General features: G+C 36.0%; 1 protein-coding gene across 1 annotated transcript; it reads left to right on the top strand.

The window, feature by feature from the left end:
• The first annotated feature begins 1,039 nt into the window (after positions 1–1,039).
• On the top strand, positions 1,040–20,621 carry LOC140160678 (beta,beta-carotene 15,15'-dioxygenase-like). Its single transcript, XM_072183963.1, has 8 exons — positions 1,040–1,366; positions 11,806–12,212; positions 13,025–13,169; positions 13,769–14,232; positions 14,561–14,669; positions 16,868–16,968; positions 17,387–17,498; positions 18,841–20,621. The coding sequence occupies exons 1-8, from the start codon at positions 1,282–1,284 to the stop codon at positions 18,987–18,989; spliced, it is 1,572 nt and encodes a 523-aa protein (XP_072040064.1). The 5' UTR covers positions 1,040–1,281; the 3' UTR covers positions 18,990–20,621.
• The last annotated feature ends 406 nt before the right edge of the window (positions 20,622–21,027 follow it).

The raw sequence follows: 21,027 nt of genomic DNA, 5'->3' as shown, positions 1-21,027 counted from the left end.
CCCTATTAATTAATGTTTTCGGTATTATTGATCTAGATTACATAAAAGGAAAACAACAGATTTGTACGAACCACCCACCAATGCCCACTAAAAAAGGTGATTGAACGATACGACATGTTGCGCCTAAAACAAAGTTTTTGTTTATACTATGATTCAATCAATTCACACTGAACCTTTACACATGCATCGTAGTATCTATGCCTATGTTTACCACACACAGGTAACAACTTCCGGTGTCAATAAACAGTATATACTGCTAGCTATGCTATTATAAACCCACATGTATACCTGAATTGGTGTGTTTCCATGAACGTCCACTTGTCATAGTACTTTATTTACCATGTCTACTAGACACGAAACTTCACGCCAACTTGCAAAGTGACACATTTTTATACTTAGTAATCATGATAATGCATGTACAAAAGCCAGAGAATATATCCCCGAATGTATCCCGGACGCGGACGCGCCATGCGTGCAATACCGAATATTTTTAGTCATTTATTGCATGATCATGATTATGTCATAATCGTGTCAAATCGGGAGAGATCCAAGGCTTTATATATGCCAACATTACGTAAATAAATTAATACATCAGATACTATTTAGATATCAACATTTGTGAATAAAAATCAAAGTTTGATCGACCTAATTGATAATAAAAATTAATATATGCGTATGGCTTTCTCATGTTTATCAATATCAAAAACGCTATAAATAAGCATAATTATTTTAATAAAACTTTCAACTATAAATATCAGCCGACAAATCACGCATTGACACGGCCTTATTTTTCTCTATTCAATGAATGTTGCTGAAACATGATCACAGTCACATAGCGCATTGTGAAAAACTGAAAGAACCAAGGTCCATTTTCAAATAGAATGACTGAGTGCACTATCCAATCAGAGCTAAGTGCGAGTTCATCAATGACATTACATTTACAGTCATGATTATAGCACATGTAGCGCTATAGTATTATTAAACACGGGTGTATCATTTAACACAGACCCTGTGTAACTTGCTCACTACATGAAGCCCTCTATCACGTGTTCCTTACCTAGTACTATATAAGTAGGCGTGCACAGCTGGTACACGCTACCAGAGTAGTTCACAATCCTACATGAGTGTGTGATATCTACCAACCAACTAGCCAGTCTCTGGTCTTACATAATATAGCACCCATCTCTACATGAATCCGTAATACCACTGGATTTCTCTGCAATCCATATTTGGATAATATCAACTTGGCTATTAACCAAAACGTTTCTTTTTTTTTACAAAATGACGTCAGAGGATAGTAGTTTCGCTCGTTTGTTCCAGTCTGTGCAACGAGAATGCACTACTCCAAGTGATGCACCAGTCAAAGGTATGTAGTATGATCATTTTATCACTTCTGCAAAAAATAATATGTATGCGTGTAACATGTGTAATGCGAACCACACGTGCTCCATCTATTTTAATGTTAGCTGCAGTTCTATCATCATACGGGATTTTTTTTTCTAAATAATTTTCCACTGAGTAAGCCTATTTATGTATGGTTGGTTTCATAACTGATTGTATATAATATGAATGACAAAACAACTTTCTGTCATTCGACGGAAATCATATCGCGAAGGGGCGTGCCCCCATTTGATCAAATTATCATTAAATTATCCACGTACTCAAAAATTAATTTCAAACACTCTAGGTCATTAACAAACTGCCCAGTTTCATGCTGAGAAACTTGCTGGTTCCAGATACATATTGGCGCTTCTTAAAAAAAGAAAATCACCTCTCAAGCAATTTGAAATGAAAAAAAAAAGCAAATTTGGCGGTTTCCATAATTGCCGGGTAGTTGGGTTATTTTTAAACGTAATTTACCTGATAAAACATAAGTGAGCGGCTGCAACAATAATTCATTCATTGTTGGAGCGTGTTCTTACACCCAAGTTCATACAGGATGATTTTTTACTGGCGACATAGGGCCGGTTGGGTGCGTTAGCAAGTAACCATTGCTTAACGGGATTGTTGTTGTAGAGATGCTAGAGACAACAAATAAAACAGCAATAGTTCCGCACGATTGACTTACAACCACACTACTTCATACTCAATACTTTGAAGGTTCCTAACTTGGCATCACGACAAATTTGACACATTGAGTAACATTCTTTAATACACCGTATAAATTCTGTTCACTATTTCGGGAAGTTTTTAATTGCATCTGCTTAAGATAAGTGGTGCAGAAATTTGTCGGTCATTATGGCATAGTATACACATATAGTAGTAGAGAAAAATAGAAATGTAGGCATGTAGTAGCAGTAGTAGCATCGTTTTTTTATGTGTGGAAAACTCATTACGTGCGCGTGTCATGGATAGCCTAGTCAATGAAAATCAACACAAGGTTGTACGAGAAACAATCTTCTTAGTCTGTACTGTAGGTTCAACCATGGAAATAGACTTCCTTCCATGGTTCACATGGTTCAAGCAATATCAAGTATAGATGAACTCGAAGAAACATATTTCTATCCGAGATTACTGTTGCACATTGTACCAAACACCGGTATTTTAATATCATGTCGCCCCTGTCACCTAGCAATTGGCCAGCTGGGAGAAACCTTGGCCTTAGATGACCGTGGTTGGACCTTGCGTTCATACAATCAATCAAACATGTTTGACCACATTAATGCTCACTAGCAAAAACCATATATATGACAGTTTTGGGGTTTATAATGATTGGGTATAGAGTGTGTGCATGGAGAGAAGCCCTACAGCATGTTGAGATCATTATTTAGTTCAATTGGATACCACCACGGCTACATCGTTTCTGATGCATAGTTCATTGAAAAAAGGACTAAAGATTGGCGGAATGCCCACCTTGACTTTGGCATATGCAGACACATGGTTTCACACACGGATGTCAAAGATACTATACCTGAGTACCACACCACAGACCTCACCTTCTTCTGACAGATGGGTTTTTTAAAGCAAAATCGTTGTGGCAAAATACTCATCGATATTAAATGTTTTCATTATTAAACATGGGAGTGAAATCTTTCCCACTAGGCATATATCAAGTATGTAACGGTTTTATCATCATTTATGGTTGGATATGCAAATTAATTGATATTTACAGTAATTAGGGTTCTTCCCGAGTTATATAAAGTTCACGCGGATCATCACACTGTTCCCATTCGGTCTGAACAATGCGCCTGTAACATTTCACAGTGTTATCTACCCATCCTTTTTATTAACTTGTGCTTTTCCCTTTCCTTTTAAATTTTTTAAATTCAATGTCGTCTGGTTTCATAATTTCAATTCAATTATTATTGTCCAAAGCTCCTCCATTTGGTTGTCTAGCCTTTGATATCATTGGTTAATTGTGTGGAAAAATATGTGTATTGCAATGGGTAATAAAATTTGTTCACCAAGTCGTTGAAAGGAATATAATAATCATAATAAGAAACGTGAGGACGTGGGAGCGAAGTTTAGATGCTTAAAAACCGCGAGGGTGCAACTACTTTAAGTTGGTAGGAGCGTCGGTCTATTAAACAAAATGGATCTAAGGGACCTGACGTGAGATTTGAAGCTATTTGAGTAGTCCTGCTGAGAAAATGTGCCACAGTGCCAGTGCACTGCCTCGCCTTGCGTCAATTTCACCAATCTCTATTCAATAAAAAGCACACTAAGGTGATGTTAAAAATCAGAGAGGCGCAATGTCGAACAGAATGGAATAAAAAAAAAAAAAAAAGGGCAGACTCCATGCACCGTCTGTTGTAAAGGTTAAGTTATAGCAGTGACTCTTAACTGACTTGGAAACAGTCTATGATGGTATCATTCTCTCTGTGTGGTCGACGAAGAGGTAGACGGGGATTGGTAGAAGAACCTGTTCACAGGACTTGGTGAGACCAAAACTAGGTCGTAGCCTGATATGGGAGGTTTGCCTTTGCGTTCTTTTTACTGCCTAAAATATGGTTGACAAATCTTGGTTAAGAAATCATTATATATGGGAACTAAAGGCTTTAATATGGTTGAAAGACTTGATTTTAGGACTTATACTGAGGAAAGTGTTAACATGGTTAAACCATTTGCGATTTACGATGACCCAACAGACTCTATCAGTCAAAGGGTCTCATATTCTTTTCCCCCTGGCGTTCAATCGCAATTATTGGCAGCCCCGGCAAATGTGATATAAATGCTACATGTACAACTGGAAGTATGCTGCTGAATGTTGCATATGTTGCAGAGCTGCAGAGTTTCTGTGCAGTAAACCAGCTTTAGCAAACTTGAGTCAAGTAAAGTACCAGAATGCGATAATCCACTGGAGGTGTCTGCATGGTACGTGTGAGTGATCTGTAAAAACCGGGCCAAAATGATGCTCACCGCCCCCCCCCTCCCGACAACGAGTCGACCCTTATAATGCTAAAATGTAGAGCTTTTTTTTAGTTTTCACAGCTCAAAACAAAAAAATCACAAGAATTAAACTATAAAACATAATTTCATAATATGAATTTAACAAGCACGTGCCTATGCCCTATATTGCATATTGCAAATCGTCCAAAACAAAATATAATTTGGCCATTTTGCACAAGCACAACGTCGGTATGGTGTTCAAAAGAGGAATGTGATATATCCTTGTTTTTTCAAGTTTGACCAACCATTGCTCACATTCGTATTTCTAATTCGCTGTTCTTTTGCATTTCATTAACAGTGAGTGACCAGTATGTAGTCAACAAGGGTATTTGTCAGGTTTGTCGGTCATCGGATCTAGGGGCAATAGTAAAAGTGGGGGTCGACGTACGACCCTGTAGCCATGTTCTATTCCCCTTCCCTATACTCATTCATAATCAGCTGGTCTCTCTTGAAATATAAATCGGTCTAATCAAGCCCAACCATCTGTCAAAATCACCATGTTGCTGATACCCTTACATTTTTAAAGTAGAACTTTGTGGTTTAAAACCAATAGGGTGCAAAGGTGTAAGTAAGGTATATTACAAAAATGATCCGAAAGAAACATAGATCCCATATGATTTGGTGAAAACCCTGTGGGTAAACTCAGCCAGAGCATCTCTTTATCGCTTTTGAGACAGTTCTCTCACTATTGAGAAAGTATATAGCTAAAGGGAAAAACTTAAAAGCATTACAAATACCAATGGAATATAGCTTGCACCAATAAGAAGTTAGTAAGGGGCGATATGGTTTAATGGAACTCGCCGGTGCAACCCTGGGCTTCAGACAGAACAGCAGCGTCCCCTGCGGCAGCGCAAGTCCCAGATAGTTGACTAAAATCTGCGAGTGAGCAAGCAAGCAGCGATTTTTCAATAAATGTGGGATGCTGATACTGTGTTACCCCTTGCTTGAGACTGAGATGCGAAGCTATAGCTGGTAACAGGTGGATCATAACTTGCTTAATTTGGGCCAATTAGTACCCGTGCATGCACTCCACGCATAGAGCGAGCGAGTCTACCTGTATTATGAGTCTCTGTCTCGTCACCTCGCCTAGGGTCATTGAGACTATTTGGAACAGACAATTCCGTGTCCTCGCTAAGGACATCGTTTTTGTGTTGGCCTGCTTTACAGTCAATACTATGAATAAACGAGTGACACAAATCTAAAAAACAATCACCATGTTGAATCATTGAAGGGTCCCGCTAGCCTATTACTTTTGTCTGAATCTATCTGCAAGGGAATAAAAGTACTATTGTTTCTGTGTCTCAAAATGTGCTATACATCAAACAACCTTTTTATGTTTCAAAATGCCAAAACATTTTAACCTGTCAAAACAATCTGTTAACCTATCAGGTCAGGATAATCTTTTACATTTTTTCTTGATTCATCTCAAGTTGTGTCTCAATCCTATGTCTATGTGGGAATGTATACGTACCAATGAACAAGTTATATGTCGACTTCATCATCCGATTTCTTTAATATACTTGCCCTTGCTACCAAGGCTAAGATTTTGAATTTCTTTTGTAAAAAACAAAAGGCTATCAATTTGTTGGTATAACCTTCCCCATACAATTCTATCTTGGTTCAACAAGGTGTTTTTACCCGTCCTGTGGAAAAATAGCACTAATCAGGTCTTAATTATTCTCTTTTAAATGAATGCAAGTATTATTTCCATTGTTTGTTTTTATTAGTTACTTCCGCATTAGTCTGTCCATCCATATACTATTGTATTAATGCAATAAAAGTATACGTTCGATTGAAATTAATCTTACATGCTCTTTTGAACAACGATGGGCTCCTGCTAACATTTCTTCAATTTCTAACATTGCCAATTCAATAACTTGGCAAGATTATTTTTGGTAAATTATAAACCAATTTGTTGCCGCTTTTAGTGTTTATTTTAAATACAAGTTCACCATTAGCCAAGCCTCTAGTGCTTTGTATGTGGGCCTTATACAAGTGTACCTGTTTAAAAAGTGAAGGTATCAACAGTATTAGCGTGACTTTTAAAGCTTAGTTCAAGACCTGCACAGTCTTCTACTTTTCATGCATGCACATTGATCGTGAGTTTATACGGATTGATCTTTTGTATGGTGCGGCTTAGCTCCCGTCTGATAGCTCATTTACCACCCCTTATGACCCCACCTCAAGGGAACTCTATATCTAAATTTGATCCTATTGCCAAATTGTAGAGTGATTACTTTGCTAGCCTAGAACTGAGCAGGCAGGCTGACTGCGCCACAACATGAGCTATACATAAAGAAGACTAGCCTAGTTGGGTGTCATTGCACCCTGGTAGTCGAACACCCTAGCTCACTAGTCTGGGTTGATTTCAAATCACACCAGTCGAGCGAAGCAATCGATGCGGCTACAACCACAACGGCAAAATTCATTGATGCTAAGAGCTACCCCACACCCATGCAACCCCTGCCCCAGTCTTGACATGCGCCGGCCGGAGTTTGCCCCCTAGCATAAATCGCCCTCGTTTCTTGTACAACATGTAATAATGATGACGATCAGCTGATAGAACAGACTCGCTCTGTTTCGCTGCCAAGTATTAACTAATCCTGTCTAACATACACAGCTGATTTTCGTGCCAAAAGAATCAAATCTATTTTTGACAAACTTGTGGCGAAAAAGCGTGGGGGTTTCTTTTCTACAACTTCCGGTTCCATTTCCATGATTTTGAAACAGTCTAGTCCCATTCATTATTGTCATCGCGAAGTCGACAAAATCTCGATTTGTGGCCTTACAAAACTAACAAAAACTTCCGACTGACCACTTTCTTCTCCCCACATTTATACCAACACAAAAGGAAATTATACGAACAAATTAATGGTTAGATTAGATTCAGGTTGGTTTCGAAACTTGTGCCTTTGCCAGAAATATTAACTCGTGTAGACAACAACGCGTGTGTGGTGTCAGAAAACAGTAAACAATTGACACCCTTTCTTTATTTTCTATTTTCATTTATAAGATTTCAGCCGCAAACTGACCCCCATAGGTTTTCACAGATTGGTATTACACATAGAGATCATAATTCTTTGTTCTGCTTCAATTGTTTTTTATATTCCTGCTGTCTTTTATTGTATTGTGAATAAAAGAATTGTATTGTTATTTGTATTGTTGTGTAATGAAGAACACATAGGCTTTATATTACTCAATTTAGCTTATTGTGTGTCATTCACTATTAAAGCAAGTAACTGTATTGTTTGGTAAATGAAATCTGTTCATCTGAACATAAATCGTCTTTGAGAACTATTGTTATAACTGATTATCGTATGCGTATTGTTTATTTCTTGAAATATTCCCATTGTTATGTTTACCATGTTTACGATACCAACAAGTGAGTCATAATTCGGTCACATTCTACATAGATTGCGTAATATTTCCTAAACCACAAAAACAGAAACAAACCCAGGGTGGAGATTGTGTCCATATCATTTCATCTTTTCATATTGCTTACCACCTTTCCTATTGCTGTTTTGTTCCACCTTGACCTATATAATTTACAACGGTATGGCGCATATGGCGTACAGTACATTTTATCCACGGGCAATTTGTTAAAACAAGGCCCTGTTCAGGACAACATACTAGTAGCTCGGTGTCCGGCTGACAGATTGAAGTTTGTCAATTCATACCTTGCTTTTACGTGCTAAATTATTTATCACCATAGTGGGAGTGGATGTTTATCGTGAAGGCGTTTTATTGATGGGCTTGACAAATTGTTATCGGACACTTTAGTGGGACTATTTTGACATGGGATCGTCTTAAACATAAAGAGCATTTAAGGTCATGGTCGAAAAGTGCTCTTTGCTTCGTGTTATCGTCATAAATCACATCCATGCAATGAAGACAAAACTAGCCTTATCATTTTGAAAATATTTTCATTTGTGTGAACGTATTTGATCTTGTTTAATTTGATTAGTACTATATAGTAGTACGGTTTGACATTGACTTACCCTCGGTTTTGACTATCCTTTCATAGTGTCAAAATGCTACATAGTTTGCAATCCGCAATCCAATTACCCTTAATAATAATGTTGAGTAAACAAAACATCCACATTCCATATAGCTTATAACATTATCACTGCTAACCAAAACACTTCAGATTTTGACATTTTTGGAACAATAAATGTGCTATAAAGAGGACAAGATAGGTCTGACATAAAACTGACGATTAAAAGTACATTAGTCCTTTTCAATACTGGGTGTTTTTTACCATTCTCGATGTCGAGTGAGTCGAATTCGGAAACCATGGTTAGCGTCCACACGATATTCAGTCGACAATGTGGATATAACTCGCAGAGAAAATTATTTTGCAATGTTTCAATGAAATAGGCATGAGATTTTATGGAATAAGCCTATATATAAGTGTTATTGATCGTCTGATAGTGGAATTAGACAAAATATTTTGACAGAAAATCTCTCATACATCAATAACCGAAATGTCACGGCGAACCACAAAATCGACCACGTGGTATTTAATATAATTATAATAATTGTAATAATTAGTTAAGTGCCATCCAATTTATGCTTCAAACACTTTTAGGCAACAAAAACAACACATTAAAAAGATAATTTACAATATATCACCACAATATTTCAAAAACATTTAGGTAACAAAAACAAGACACTAAAAATCACTATATGCTCTATTAAAGTATTAAAGTGGGAAGACAGCTCGACTGGACGTATAACACTTCAACTAAATTTAGATACGTGACTCAATACATATGGGGAAGCCAGGCCAGTATGACGAACTATTAGTGTCCACATCGGTGCTGGACTAGCCGGTTTTCTCAGAAGTACGCTCAACCAAAATGTACCAAGAAAACAAATCATTTAACTATATGTACAAACATAATTGTTCATCCTCAAATCAATTTATTGCTTATTCCTACTGATTTATTCCAAATACTTATTATATATTTATATTTATACCAATAGTCTTTACCCATAGGCATAGCCCTTCTGTTCTTAGATTTGTCATAACTTGTTAGTGAAAAAATATATTCATAATATTCATTGGAGCGTGTTACAGTGTTTACAAGCGTGGTAAACACCAACTTAAAAGGGGTCTACAACCTGAGGAACGTCAAGATTTCTATTAAGGTATATAATAGCACCCTGTAGGTACATGTATATAAAACTGTATATGATATTATTGGTTTTACATAGACTGGGCGTACTTTGACCATAATCCGCTTATCACTGTTATTATATATAACTCAAATACTTCCCATATTTAATTGACTATTATGATTTCAATAACTTGGAGTGTTGACTCAACGGGTATACCCAAATTCCTCACTCTCGCACACACCTCGAAGCACTGTTCGTATCGCACGCGTAAATTCTTTTGTCATTTTTTGGCCTACGCCACGCGTGGGTTAGGATGTACTCACGATGTACTCATTAATTGTAGATCGACTTAAACGCGTTCTCTGAACGGAAGAGAATTGCACTCATCCATAGATATTCAACCGATGTTGAAAACCACAATACTTAAACTGTCAGAGTCACCGAACTTTTTTTCTCTCTCCTCTGTAGGTTTACAGATGTTCAAATGGATGTAGTTTGATCTAAGGTATTGCAGAAAGATAATATGCATCTTGATGATTCATTCCTGCTTTGCAGTATGAGTAATACGTGAAAAAGGATGCCCACACATAAAATGACAGCCAGTGTACAGTGCGGCCGGCAACTATTTTTGATTTCACTTCAAACAACGGAATACTTTTATAATAGTTTCTCTATTTATACCCGCTTTATTCTAATGGGGAAAAAATCATTCTTTTTTAATGTTTCACCGGTAACTTGAGAGGGAATTTTGACCGCGAATTACCTCCAGAGATCACGGATATTTGGTTACCTCTGACGTTTAACAGTTTAAGTTAAGAGAATTAGACCACGTCCCGTTTGTCACAGGGTTTTTCATAGCTTTTTGTCTTGCTGTGGCAGTTTAGGTGCCAGCCTGATGGTGTATTAACTGGGCGTCATTCGAATGTTACAATACTAACCAACACCTGTTGTCCAGTAAGCAACCAGCTAGAGGTCATAAGCAAAATCTTTTCAAAACATAAAATACATAAGAAAGGCAAATTAAACAAGAAATTTGGGCATAATTTGATTTTTAAACCAACGCCTTAGCTGCCAAAGTCGGTGGAATGGGGTCAAATAGGTGCTATGTGGTCCATTTGAAACTTGTTTCGTTTTGGGGAAGCATTGTGCAGTATTATACATCCGATTCTAGTGCATTGAGAAAATGACATTTGATGTTGGTTTAATAACCCTAACTCTATCAAAGCCTATAAAAAATCTTACAAAGAAAACCACTGCGCATGCATGCATTCCACGTGATGCCATGACGCAATCAGTATGATCAGCCTAGTCATATACCGGGAATCGCTGGCCGGACCAGCGAAACCCAGTGGCCAGTCAGTACGAGGCACCCAATGGGTCTCGGGTTCGAATCCCGGCGCTGCCAAGTAACTTCTTTGTTCATCTTTTCTCCTTTTTTATTTCTTCTTTCCTTTCCGATAGCCAAAAACCACGTTTAGCGTCATGGTCAGTTTTTTGGGGTTATTGTTTTCACTTGAAAGACTTGAAAAAAGATAAAAAAATCGAGGGAAATGTTTGTGTTTGGCCTAAAAAATCTGAATATTTACATTTTGCTTGCACGTTTTTCTATATAAAAGTTAGATAGTTACCCACAACAAGACGCAGTATTTGATGTCCAATTTACTTGTGTGACCAATAAAGCAAGCATCAAAGAACGCATTTGATGGTAATTGCTTTTGATAATCCCCATTAACTTTCACTTCTGCTTCTGGCTAACTACGTTTACATTTGTCCGTAAATTTGGGTCAAATATTTTGATTTTGCAGGTGTTGGGTAATTTCTAATTTCTAATTGACTTATTCTCATTATCTCATTACAGAATTAATATTATAATATAATATTAATAAAATACTTATTTTGATAAAGATTAATCTAGATTTTTTTAAAGATTTATTCAGCTGACTTATAATTATATAACAAAACGAAAGATATAAATATTTGAACAAAGAAAATGTTTAAGGCAATAGTCAGTGGTGAACTGCATGCAAATTGACGGGAAACTTAATGCACGCCATGTTGAAAAATGAATTACAAAAACCACATAATTCGGTATATAATAAAGAGTAAACATTATTTGATTTCTTCAAAATGATGTGCAAATTAATACTACGTACGGAAGATCTGATTACGTGGTTGCTCTTTGGTGTTTTGTGGTACTATTATTGAAAAAGTACAATTGTGTCTGCCAGGTGTGGTGAAAGTCGCTCGCGACCTTAATCAAATCATGTTTTGTGGTTCTTTTTGTCTTTTATTGAGGAGAACTGCCAAGATGGCTTTCGGGCACACTTATAAGGAATGGCCCCGGCAAATTTGAAGTTGGTGAATCGTCGTATAACCACTGGTTTGACGGACTAGCCTTGATGCACCGCTTCACTTTTGACAATGGCAAAGTTACCTATCAAAATAGATTTCTACGGAGTGACGCCTATAGAAGAGCAATGAAGTACAATAGAATCATTATGACGGAATTTGGTACAGTAGGAATGCCCGATCCTTGTAAGAGTATTCTGGAAAGATTTGCATCACATTTTCTACCGTTAAATATCACCGATAATAACCTCATCAACTTCTTCAAGATTGGAGAGGATCTTTACACAACGTCAGAAACCTCATGTCCAAGGCGGATAAACCCAAAGGATCTCACCTCAGAAAATTCAGACAAGGTAAATAAATAATATCATCCAAGCCCTACTTAAAACCAATAAGAAAATACTGATATTGAAAACAGTCAAAAAATAAAATATATAATTTTTTTTTAAATGTTTCAATCTGGACAAATTTGACAAACTTAAGTTGGTATTACACCCCCCTGATAAATTTTGTGACTAATTATGCATTTTGCTCAAAAAATAACTACACACTGGAAAAGTTATGCATATATAGGCGCAAGGAATCCAATTACTTCACTGAAATTTCAGTGATTCAAGACAAGTGGTTCATTATATATCTTATGAAATGAGGTACATTCTAGCGGTACCTCTTTTCTTATCATAAATAACGTACCGCTTGTCTTGAGTCACTGAAATTCCAGTATAGTAACTGGATTCCTTGCCCCTATAATATACAGAACCTTTGTTACCAGTGTGTTATTATTTTTTGAGAAAAATACAAAAATAGTCACAAATTTATCAGGGGGTGTAATACCACCTTCGTTCCAGAACACGTCCGCTATGTTCAAAATCTGTTACATTGAACACATCTGATGCATACTGATTTTTTTATCGTCTTCTTTGGAAACATTTATCCAAACATCTTTCTTGTACAAAAATATTCCTCAAAAACCTGGATGGACAAAGTCAAATACTCACGGTAACTTGTTATGATTCGTTTGTTTGCTTTTATACTAATAATATATATTAAGAAATTATCTGCAGTGTATGTTTATGTTTTGTTTCCTTTACTAAGATTATTTTATTTGTTTGCTCATTTCTTGTTATTTATTATTATTTTTACCATTTATATCATCCATTTTTAGATGGATCTGTTTTGGGCATTTGGAACAATGACAGCAACTGCGCATGCCCAAGTAGATGACGATGGCTACACTTACAATATCGGCACTTCATATGTTTGTGGAACAAAATATACCATCATTAGGTTCGACCCAGAGACCAAACCAGGTAAATAAAGTTAATTCTGTAATAGTATTTTTATAACACGTTTGGTATAGCAATGGTTTTATAGTAAAGAATAATTTACACAATGGTCAACTTACTTAAAAGACCTTCTGATTGAAAAATCCGGCTCTGAATTATTGTCTTGATGTCTATTAGAAAAATGACAATTAAGTTTCGCGACCTTCCTGGTTAAAACAGGAAATTTTATAAAGACGTATTTTTAAATGGCGACTAGGATTCACTTGTTGTAATACCAATACCAATCATTTAATTTGTCGTGCAAATTACAAATCATTAGCAACGAATACCCACAGGATTAAAAAGCGATATATGTAATACAGTTGCACTTTTAGGATTGTCTGACTACAGATTACTATGCTTACCAAGACGATTTTTGATTAGAGCCTAAACCAATACTAAAATATGAAATGGGAATATTTTAAGTTAATTATAGTGTCTGAGTTACAGGTAGACTAGTATATGATCCGCCATTTATTAATAATAATTTATTAATAATAATTTATTGTAAATCACTATGCTTCTATCCACTGAACAGGTCTATTTTAATCTTGATGTAATTTTTTTTGTTACCATCCATACAGGAAATCCACGAAAATCAGCTAAAATCATCGGAAACATTCCTGCAAGATATATGACCCGCCCTTCGTACTTTCACAGTTTTGGAATGACAAAAAACTACTTTGTGTTTCTTGAACAAACTCTATACATTAATGTAATGAAACTAGCAGGCTCAGCCATGACCAAAACCGCCGTATGTTCTTGCCTCGAATACGAACCAAATGAAAAATCCCTCTTTCACGTAGTAAATAAGAGGACGGGCGATGTGTTACCAATCAAATTTGCATCAGGTGCATTGTTTGGTATGCATATCGTCAACTCATATGAAGATGAAGGACATATTGTATTTGATATCTGTTGTTATCATAACGATGAACTTATCAAGAAATTTTACTTGGACTATTTGAGACATGGGGATCAAGAAGGCAAGAGGTCATTTCCAAGACCGGTAGTGAAAAGATTTGTTCTTCCACTTGATGTAGACAAGGTTAGTTAAGTGTACATTTTGTAAGTTTATTATTGATGCAATAACATTAAAACATCAATTAGCACCTGTCAAATTCAGAGATAACCTTGTCATTAATTAATTTGATAACCAGGCAGGTTTGGTTCACCCCAGAAGAACTGCTCTGGTGGGGCTTCCTCTTTAACATTTTGTATTCTAAAAAGAGGAAGAAGAAATTCACCTTCATGAACAAAATGTTAAATGTATACATATGGTTTGATTAAAAATGTAGCAATACTTAAAATGTAGCGATACTTAAAAATTGTAGTTATATGTTCGATATTTACCACCAAAATATCTATCTTTACAGCGTACACCAAAGGGCGTCAACCTGGTCAGTTTAGAGTATTCCAAAGCAACAGCAGTGTTACAAGATGATGGCACAGTATTCCTCCAAGATGAAGTCATATCTGATGTTGGTAAGTTACGTTTGCATTAAACTCATTTAACAAAGATAACTTTCAGTCAAGTATGAACCAAAATAAAATTATATTTGTCAAATACATTTTGGACCTTTAATACCGAATAGGTTTATTTGAAACTTCTTAAATTAACAAAATAGACAAATCCCAGGAAAAGAGTAATAGTAGGGATTGGTAGAAAATGATAAGTTTGCTAAGTATATTCGAAGCCAACTATACCAAGCCATGCAGAAGCACTTAAGTGCAAATCGAAAACCCATGTGGTCACACACCCAGTGTGTTTCACTCATTTTAATAGATGCCTATGGAGTCCATCTCTACCCGTTACTATTCTCACGCTTCGTATCCCGGGGAAACCCCTAAGGTTCGATTTCTCGAAGCTTGGTCAGGCTTCCTAAGCCATCAGGCTATCCCTACCAATGTGGATACATTTTGATTGATTTATCTTTCTAGGTGATGTACAATGTGAAATTTTAGGCACTGGTATATCATACTAGGAAGCCTGACAACTAGCCATGCTTCGGGAAACTGGCCCTAAGTGACTAGATTTAATCCTACATTCAGGCAATTTTAGCCTTTTTTGGAAAGTATATATGTGACCCAATTTGATCCGCTCAGGCCAAAGTGGGAAATTTTGAAAAATGAATTACTACCATTACTCAATGCAAATATGTGTCTCAACCCCATTAACCCAGTTGGTAAAGCGCCGGACTTTGGTACAATTTCATGTTTTCATATGCTAACTATCGAGTTTTTACGGTATTTGTATTACCAGGTGCGTTTTTTAAGTATGCTAATAATATGTGAAAGTCAATACCATTTTTGTTTGGAGCATAAAATATATTGTAATAACAGTTATCATTATCCATTTAAAAAACAAACAAAAAAACTTCAACAGGTGATACACCACTCCCAAATTGGCCCATTTAGTCATGTTTCAAATAATGTCATCCTCAAACCACCTGCTTTTCAGCTGCAAATGTCTGATATTCAAACTTCCGCTGTATCAATTTAGTCTATTTATATCTCAAAAGTGTTATCAAAAATGAAAATTAAAAAAGAATGCTTAATTTGTTGCACTTTTTTTTATTATTAATGAAGCAGCTGTTGGAGAAACACAAAAACCAAAAATGACTATTTTATGACAAGCTGTTTATGCCACAATTTGTTACACGATTTGGTGTTTAAACGTTTACTTCCGATGAAAAATCAAATTTATAGGATTGTCTCTGGCTAGAATAAATATTATCCAATAATTATGATTGGTGAAGCAAACCTGTTTAGTCTACCAAGTTCGGTTACCTCACAACTACAGGTAAATCACCTGTGAGAAATATGTATGACAAAATATGCATGGCCAGATTACTCTTCGTCGACGTTTTCTTTAGCGGGCTATTTTACTATAGGATTCAGGATATGAAATGGATTTTTTTAAATAGGATACAGGATGTTATCATGTTTGTATGTAGGTAAATTTGATCTCGATGATTTAGTGTCAACTGTATCATGCTGTATTATCATTCAAATTATAAGTGTTGCAATAACTACATTTGCCGACACAATATTAAATCTGTTTGTTAACGGTGTGCTTAAGAACACTTAAAATAGTACGTGTAAATAAATGCATACAATAATTAAGATAATTTGGCAAAGAACCTTTGATAAATTGAAGAGAAGAGTCAATAAATACACGTGTGCCCAAACGATCTAAACGATATTATTATGGATCATAAGTACTCCAAATGTTCAAAGTACAACGATCTTTGATTGTGCTTTATTCACCATTCTGCAATACAAAATATTCTTTTGAAAAAGCGTGGTACTTGTTTTCATAATTATGTGTCAATGAATGTGTCCAATTTTGATATGGTTGAATTATTTACTCTATGTTCTGACACAAATAGTATGTGGTTTAGCAACGTGAGTCATTAGTCAACATGGTCAACAGCATTGATTCCGAGATATTACTAGTTTTGTCAAATATCTTTCCTTGTATTGCCCAACACTATACTGAAACACTCCCATTCCAGAAGACATAAAACCGTTATAAAAATACAAAATCAGAAAATGAAAAGCAAGAGAAAATAATTACCCGATTCTATAGATTCATTTTCAATTGCTATAAAAGCGGTGGGATGATATTGATGGTGAATAGCAATGTAGATTGATGGTTTGTATATTTTTGTATATTTCAGGGTTTGACATGCCTCAAATAAATTACGACAGAGTCAACGGCAAAAGATATCGCTATGCGTATGGCAACACAAGCAACAACCCAGGCGAGTTCATGAACACTGTAAGTAATGATAAAAGTTTCCGACACACCTTTAAACATTGATGATCCCCTGGGCTCTCTATTTATATAAATTCCCTCTTAATGGAACTTATTTCAATCTATCAAAACATCCAAAGTGCTTAAATTATAGCATGTGGAAGCCGTTTGGAATCATGAAGATTAAGATGAGTGCCTCTAGTATTAATGTCTAGGAATAGATCGTTTTTGCACATATTAAGCATGTTAAGTGAGGAAAATACATGTATATGAAAATATTCTAGAGGCCTTTATGTTATATGAATGTGATTTTCGTTTAAACTTTCCACACATGATGATCACGCCTCTTCACGATATTCTGAGGTATGTTTAAGGTTTTCTATACTTGTATGAGGCAAGGTTATAATGTTCATCCCGTGACCTTTTTGGGACCTTTTTTCAGATCGTGAAGGCTGACATCCACACAAAGAAAACAGTACGATGGACAGAACCTGACTGTTTCCCGTCCGAACCCGTGTTTGTTGAAGCTCCGGATGCGGTGGATGAAGATGATGGTAAGACAATATACACTATAATCAAGTTTGTTAACAAATTCAACAAGATAAATGTTCGGCATTAGTAGGCGATTAAAAGCAAACAAATGACATGAATGACACGAAACCTATACATAAATTGCCGTTCATAACATATTGTTTTGAATTGATTAGGGAGCGATCGTTATTTATGGCAGGGGGGGGGGAATGGGTTAATTTAGGGGAACACGAAATTTTTTGTGATCTTGAGGGGAACCTGAAATTTTTAGCTGAACCAGGAGGGGGATTGTTAAATTTTAAATGGAGAAAATTGGGAAAACAAGGGGAACGCGAAAATTTTGAGCGGACGCGAGGGGGAACGTGAAATTTGTTGTCGATATTTTTGCCAAAACACCCATTCCCCCCCCCTGCCGTAAATAACGATCGCTCCCTTAGTGAAGTACGTCTTTTGTGGCTATTCATTAATGAAGTCGTCCCCACTTTTCTTCTTCTATGTTACCACCATGCTAATAAGTTATTTCCCATTCATAAGATTGAGAAAACCCTTACAAGGCCTACATTATTTAATATTCAAATATTTTTATGTACAAGATACTTTTAAGATAAATCTATAGTAGTGTTTATTCCGTATTTTAAAGTAGTTTCAAATGTAACCAAAATATGCTCCAGTGAATTTATTTTATTTAATGAGTGAATGTTCTTAGTCATCCAGTAGTTTTAAAGAGAGTTTTGGAATTAAATCAAATACTGGAACTTACATTTTGCAACTTTGCTACGTTGCGTCTGGTACCGCCAGATTTCTTCAGGTAACTGACCCGCTGGACCTAGCCATCTATCACGTAACCAGTCCAGCGGGTCAGTTGCCTGATGAAATCTGGTGGTACTAGACACACTGTCGCATAGTTGCAAAAAGTAAGTTTCGGTATTTGATTTAATTCCAAAACTCTCTTTAAAACTACTGGATGACTAAGAACATGCACTCGTTGTTCACTGGAGTATAATTTCTGGTTGTTTATTTTGTTTATGTTTATTATTATCGAAGAGAATACATTCCAGATTATTTAAACACCAACATATGTATCTCGTCTATGTACAGTTTGTTACTTGTAAAATCATCCTAAATGATGAGCGGCACGATGAACACCGCATAAATAAAAATTCCTTTAAAAAGGAATGGGCGCCTAATGGGAGAAACTCACTACCGACTACCATGAACTGCTAATATGCAGACATGGGTTCGAGTCTATAGCAGTAAGGATCTTGTTTGTTTGTTTGTGCTAACCCGGATTACCTTTATATGTTTACGGTCTAATATTTTTGAACATATAACTTCAACTTCTAATTATTTTTATTTATATCACAGGTGTACTGATGTCCAACGTGATTAATGCCAAGACCGGATGCGCATTCTTGTTGGTTCTTGATGCTAAAACCTTCACCGAAGTTGCCAGAGCAGAGATACCAGGGGATGTGGGATGCCCTTTAACCTTCCATGGCCATTACTTGCGATAGTTTGGTAACAATTATGTCAATGGTGCTTTTTTCTACGATCATGATGCCACTTTGTCTACCAAAGTTTACACCAAATAGTGTATATTTCGTTTTTTAGTATTTTTGCACTAAAATATATTATTTTGTGTCAAAATGCATCTTATCTGATCTTACAAACCCACCTCAACATTATGTATAAAAATGTATTTAATATGTAAATACTTGGCCACAACAGCCAGAGCTTATTTATTTTAAAAAATCTTACAAATAGCTAAGTTTCAACAGCTATTATCCAATATTGGCCTACAGCCCAGGGTGGCTTAAAAATCATACCGTAGAACCTTGTCTATACAAGCATATATAGTGTTTTCGATAAAAGCTAAATTAATACGATGCATGCGTAAATATGCCAAGACAATAGATTAGTCTTACACTAATATTTGTTTGTATAAGCTTAGATCTGTAATTTATTTGCTCAAATTCCATAATGGCGCCTGGATTAATTTAGCTTTCATCAAAAGCACTCTATATGCTTATAGACGAAGTTTTACGGTATTTGATTCCACCCTGTATGCTTGCAGCAGATTATTGAATAACAAGTTGTTAAACTAGATGAACAAGTGCAATAATTATGTATGTATGTTGTTGTTTTTTTTTGGTTGTTTTTTTCTTTCTTTTTTGGAGTTGGATTTTATCATGACAATTCTTAAAAGTAAACCAGTCGTGTTCAGCGACTGCTTAAGTTATAGCGTAGCGTAGTACCCGTTAACGTTTTATATGCTGCAATACCGAAGCCTCGCATTTTTGTGCGACTGAAGGGACAGTACTCTAGCGTTTATATTACTTGAAATAGCCCAAGAGTGAGAACTTCTAAGTTTGATACAAGGTACAAAGGACAAGGAACAAAATGTTTTCATAGCCAGAAGCATATAAAAGTATCAAGTATGTTTCAATTGCTCAGTGCCAGAAGTGGGCAAGTGGTGTAGCTGCCATGTGTAGATGAGTACAACATACTGTGTGTAAATTACCTAATGTTCACAGGGCACCTATTGCACTTACCCACTTCTGGCAATGAGCAGTCGGTTACTGAAATTGTTCAAATATTTTTAATAATATAATAGAAACAGTACAAAAAAACGTATTTTTCAGTTTAACGTTTATTTAGTTTTTAAGTAATTAAGAAACGATTTTCAAGTACTAGGTACTGTGTATGCAAGATACAAAAAGTCTATTAGTTTTTCTATTATAATTTTAATGGAGGTAATTCGGTTTGACACCTACCTACCTCATTAGTACACCACAAGCTTTAATATTACATTGTCATGTACAAATACGAATTTGAATATTATTAGACACCCTAATTTTCAAGGAACCATTCAACATTCAAATTGAAAAGGCCCGATCTTATTGTTTGTCATCATAACAAACGACCTGAATTGCAAAAGGTCGTATCACATTACCAATGCCTATCCCATATTGATTTTTGCAATTAGGATTGACCTTTTCGGTAAATCCCATAATTTTTTGCGGTTAGACCCCAGATGTCGTCCTCGTCATTTGACGTCACGCCGACTGATGCGCACATCGTTCAGCGAACATCACTACTGCGCATTGCAAGTCGGAGTGACGTCAAATGACAACATCCGGGGTCTAACGCAAAATAATGGGATTTACCGAAAAAGTCAATTCTAAATATTATGACAAAGTAAAAAGGAAAACGAGGTAAGACTATGCGCATCATTTTGAAAAACAATAATTATCGTGTTCTCTTTAATGACTTTGAGGACCCTTGTGAAAAAAGATGACATTAATTAGAGTCAAAACAAAGTAAGACATAGTGTGGCATTTTGGCCATAGGAATAGCCACATATAATACTGCAATGAAGTAGATCGCGAAAATTAGACATATAATTTATAGCTGACTAAGTTGTGTCACAATACCGTAAATATTCGCCTAATGGCGCGGTGCATATACATGTGCTTCCTTGGCATAACTTTTTAGACACAAACTAAAAGGGCCCTCCCGTAAAAATCCCACCATCAAATAAGGACACAGAAC

This window comes from Amphiura filiformis, chromosome 9 (genome assembly GCF_039555335.1).
Source record: "Amphiura filiformis chromosome 9, Afil_fr2py, whole genome shotgun sequence".
Lineage (NCBI taxonomy): Eukaryota > Metazoa > Echinodermata > Ophiuroidea > Amphilepidida > Amphiuridae > Amphiura > Amphiura filiformis.
The sequence above is the reverse complement of the archived record's forward strand: the minus strand, read 5'-3'. Positions and strand labels throughout refer to the sequence as shown.

Excerpts from the sequence above, each read along its gene's own strand:
- LOC140160678 (XM_072183963.1), top strand. The coding sequence starts at position 1,282 with ATGACGTCAGAGGATAGTAGTTTCGCTCGTTTGTTCCAGTCTGTGCAA. Across the intron at positions 1,367-11,805 it reads AAGTGATGCACCAGTCAAAG|GAGAACTGCCAAGATGGCTT; the intron begins GTATGTAGTATG and ends TCTTTTATTGAG. Across the intron at positions 17,499-18,840 it reads TGCGGTGGATGAAGATGATG|GTGTACTGATGTCCAACGTG; the intron begins GTAAGACAATAT and ends TTTATATCACAG.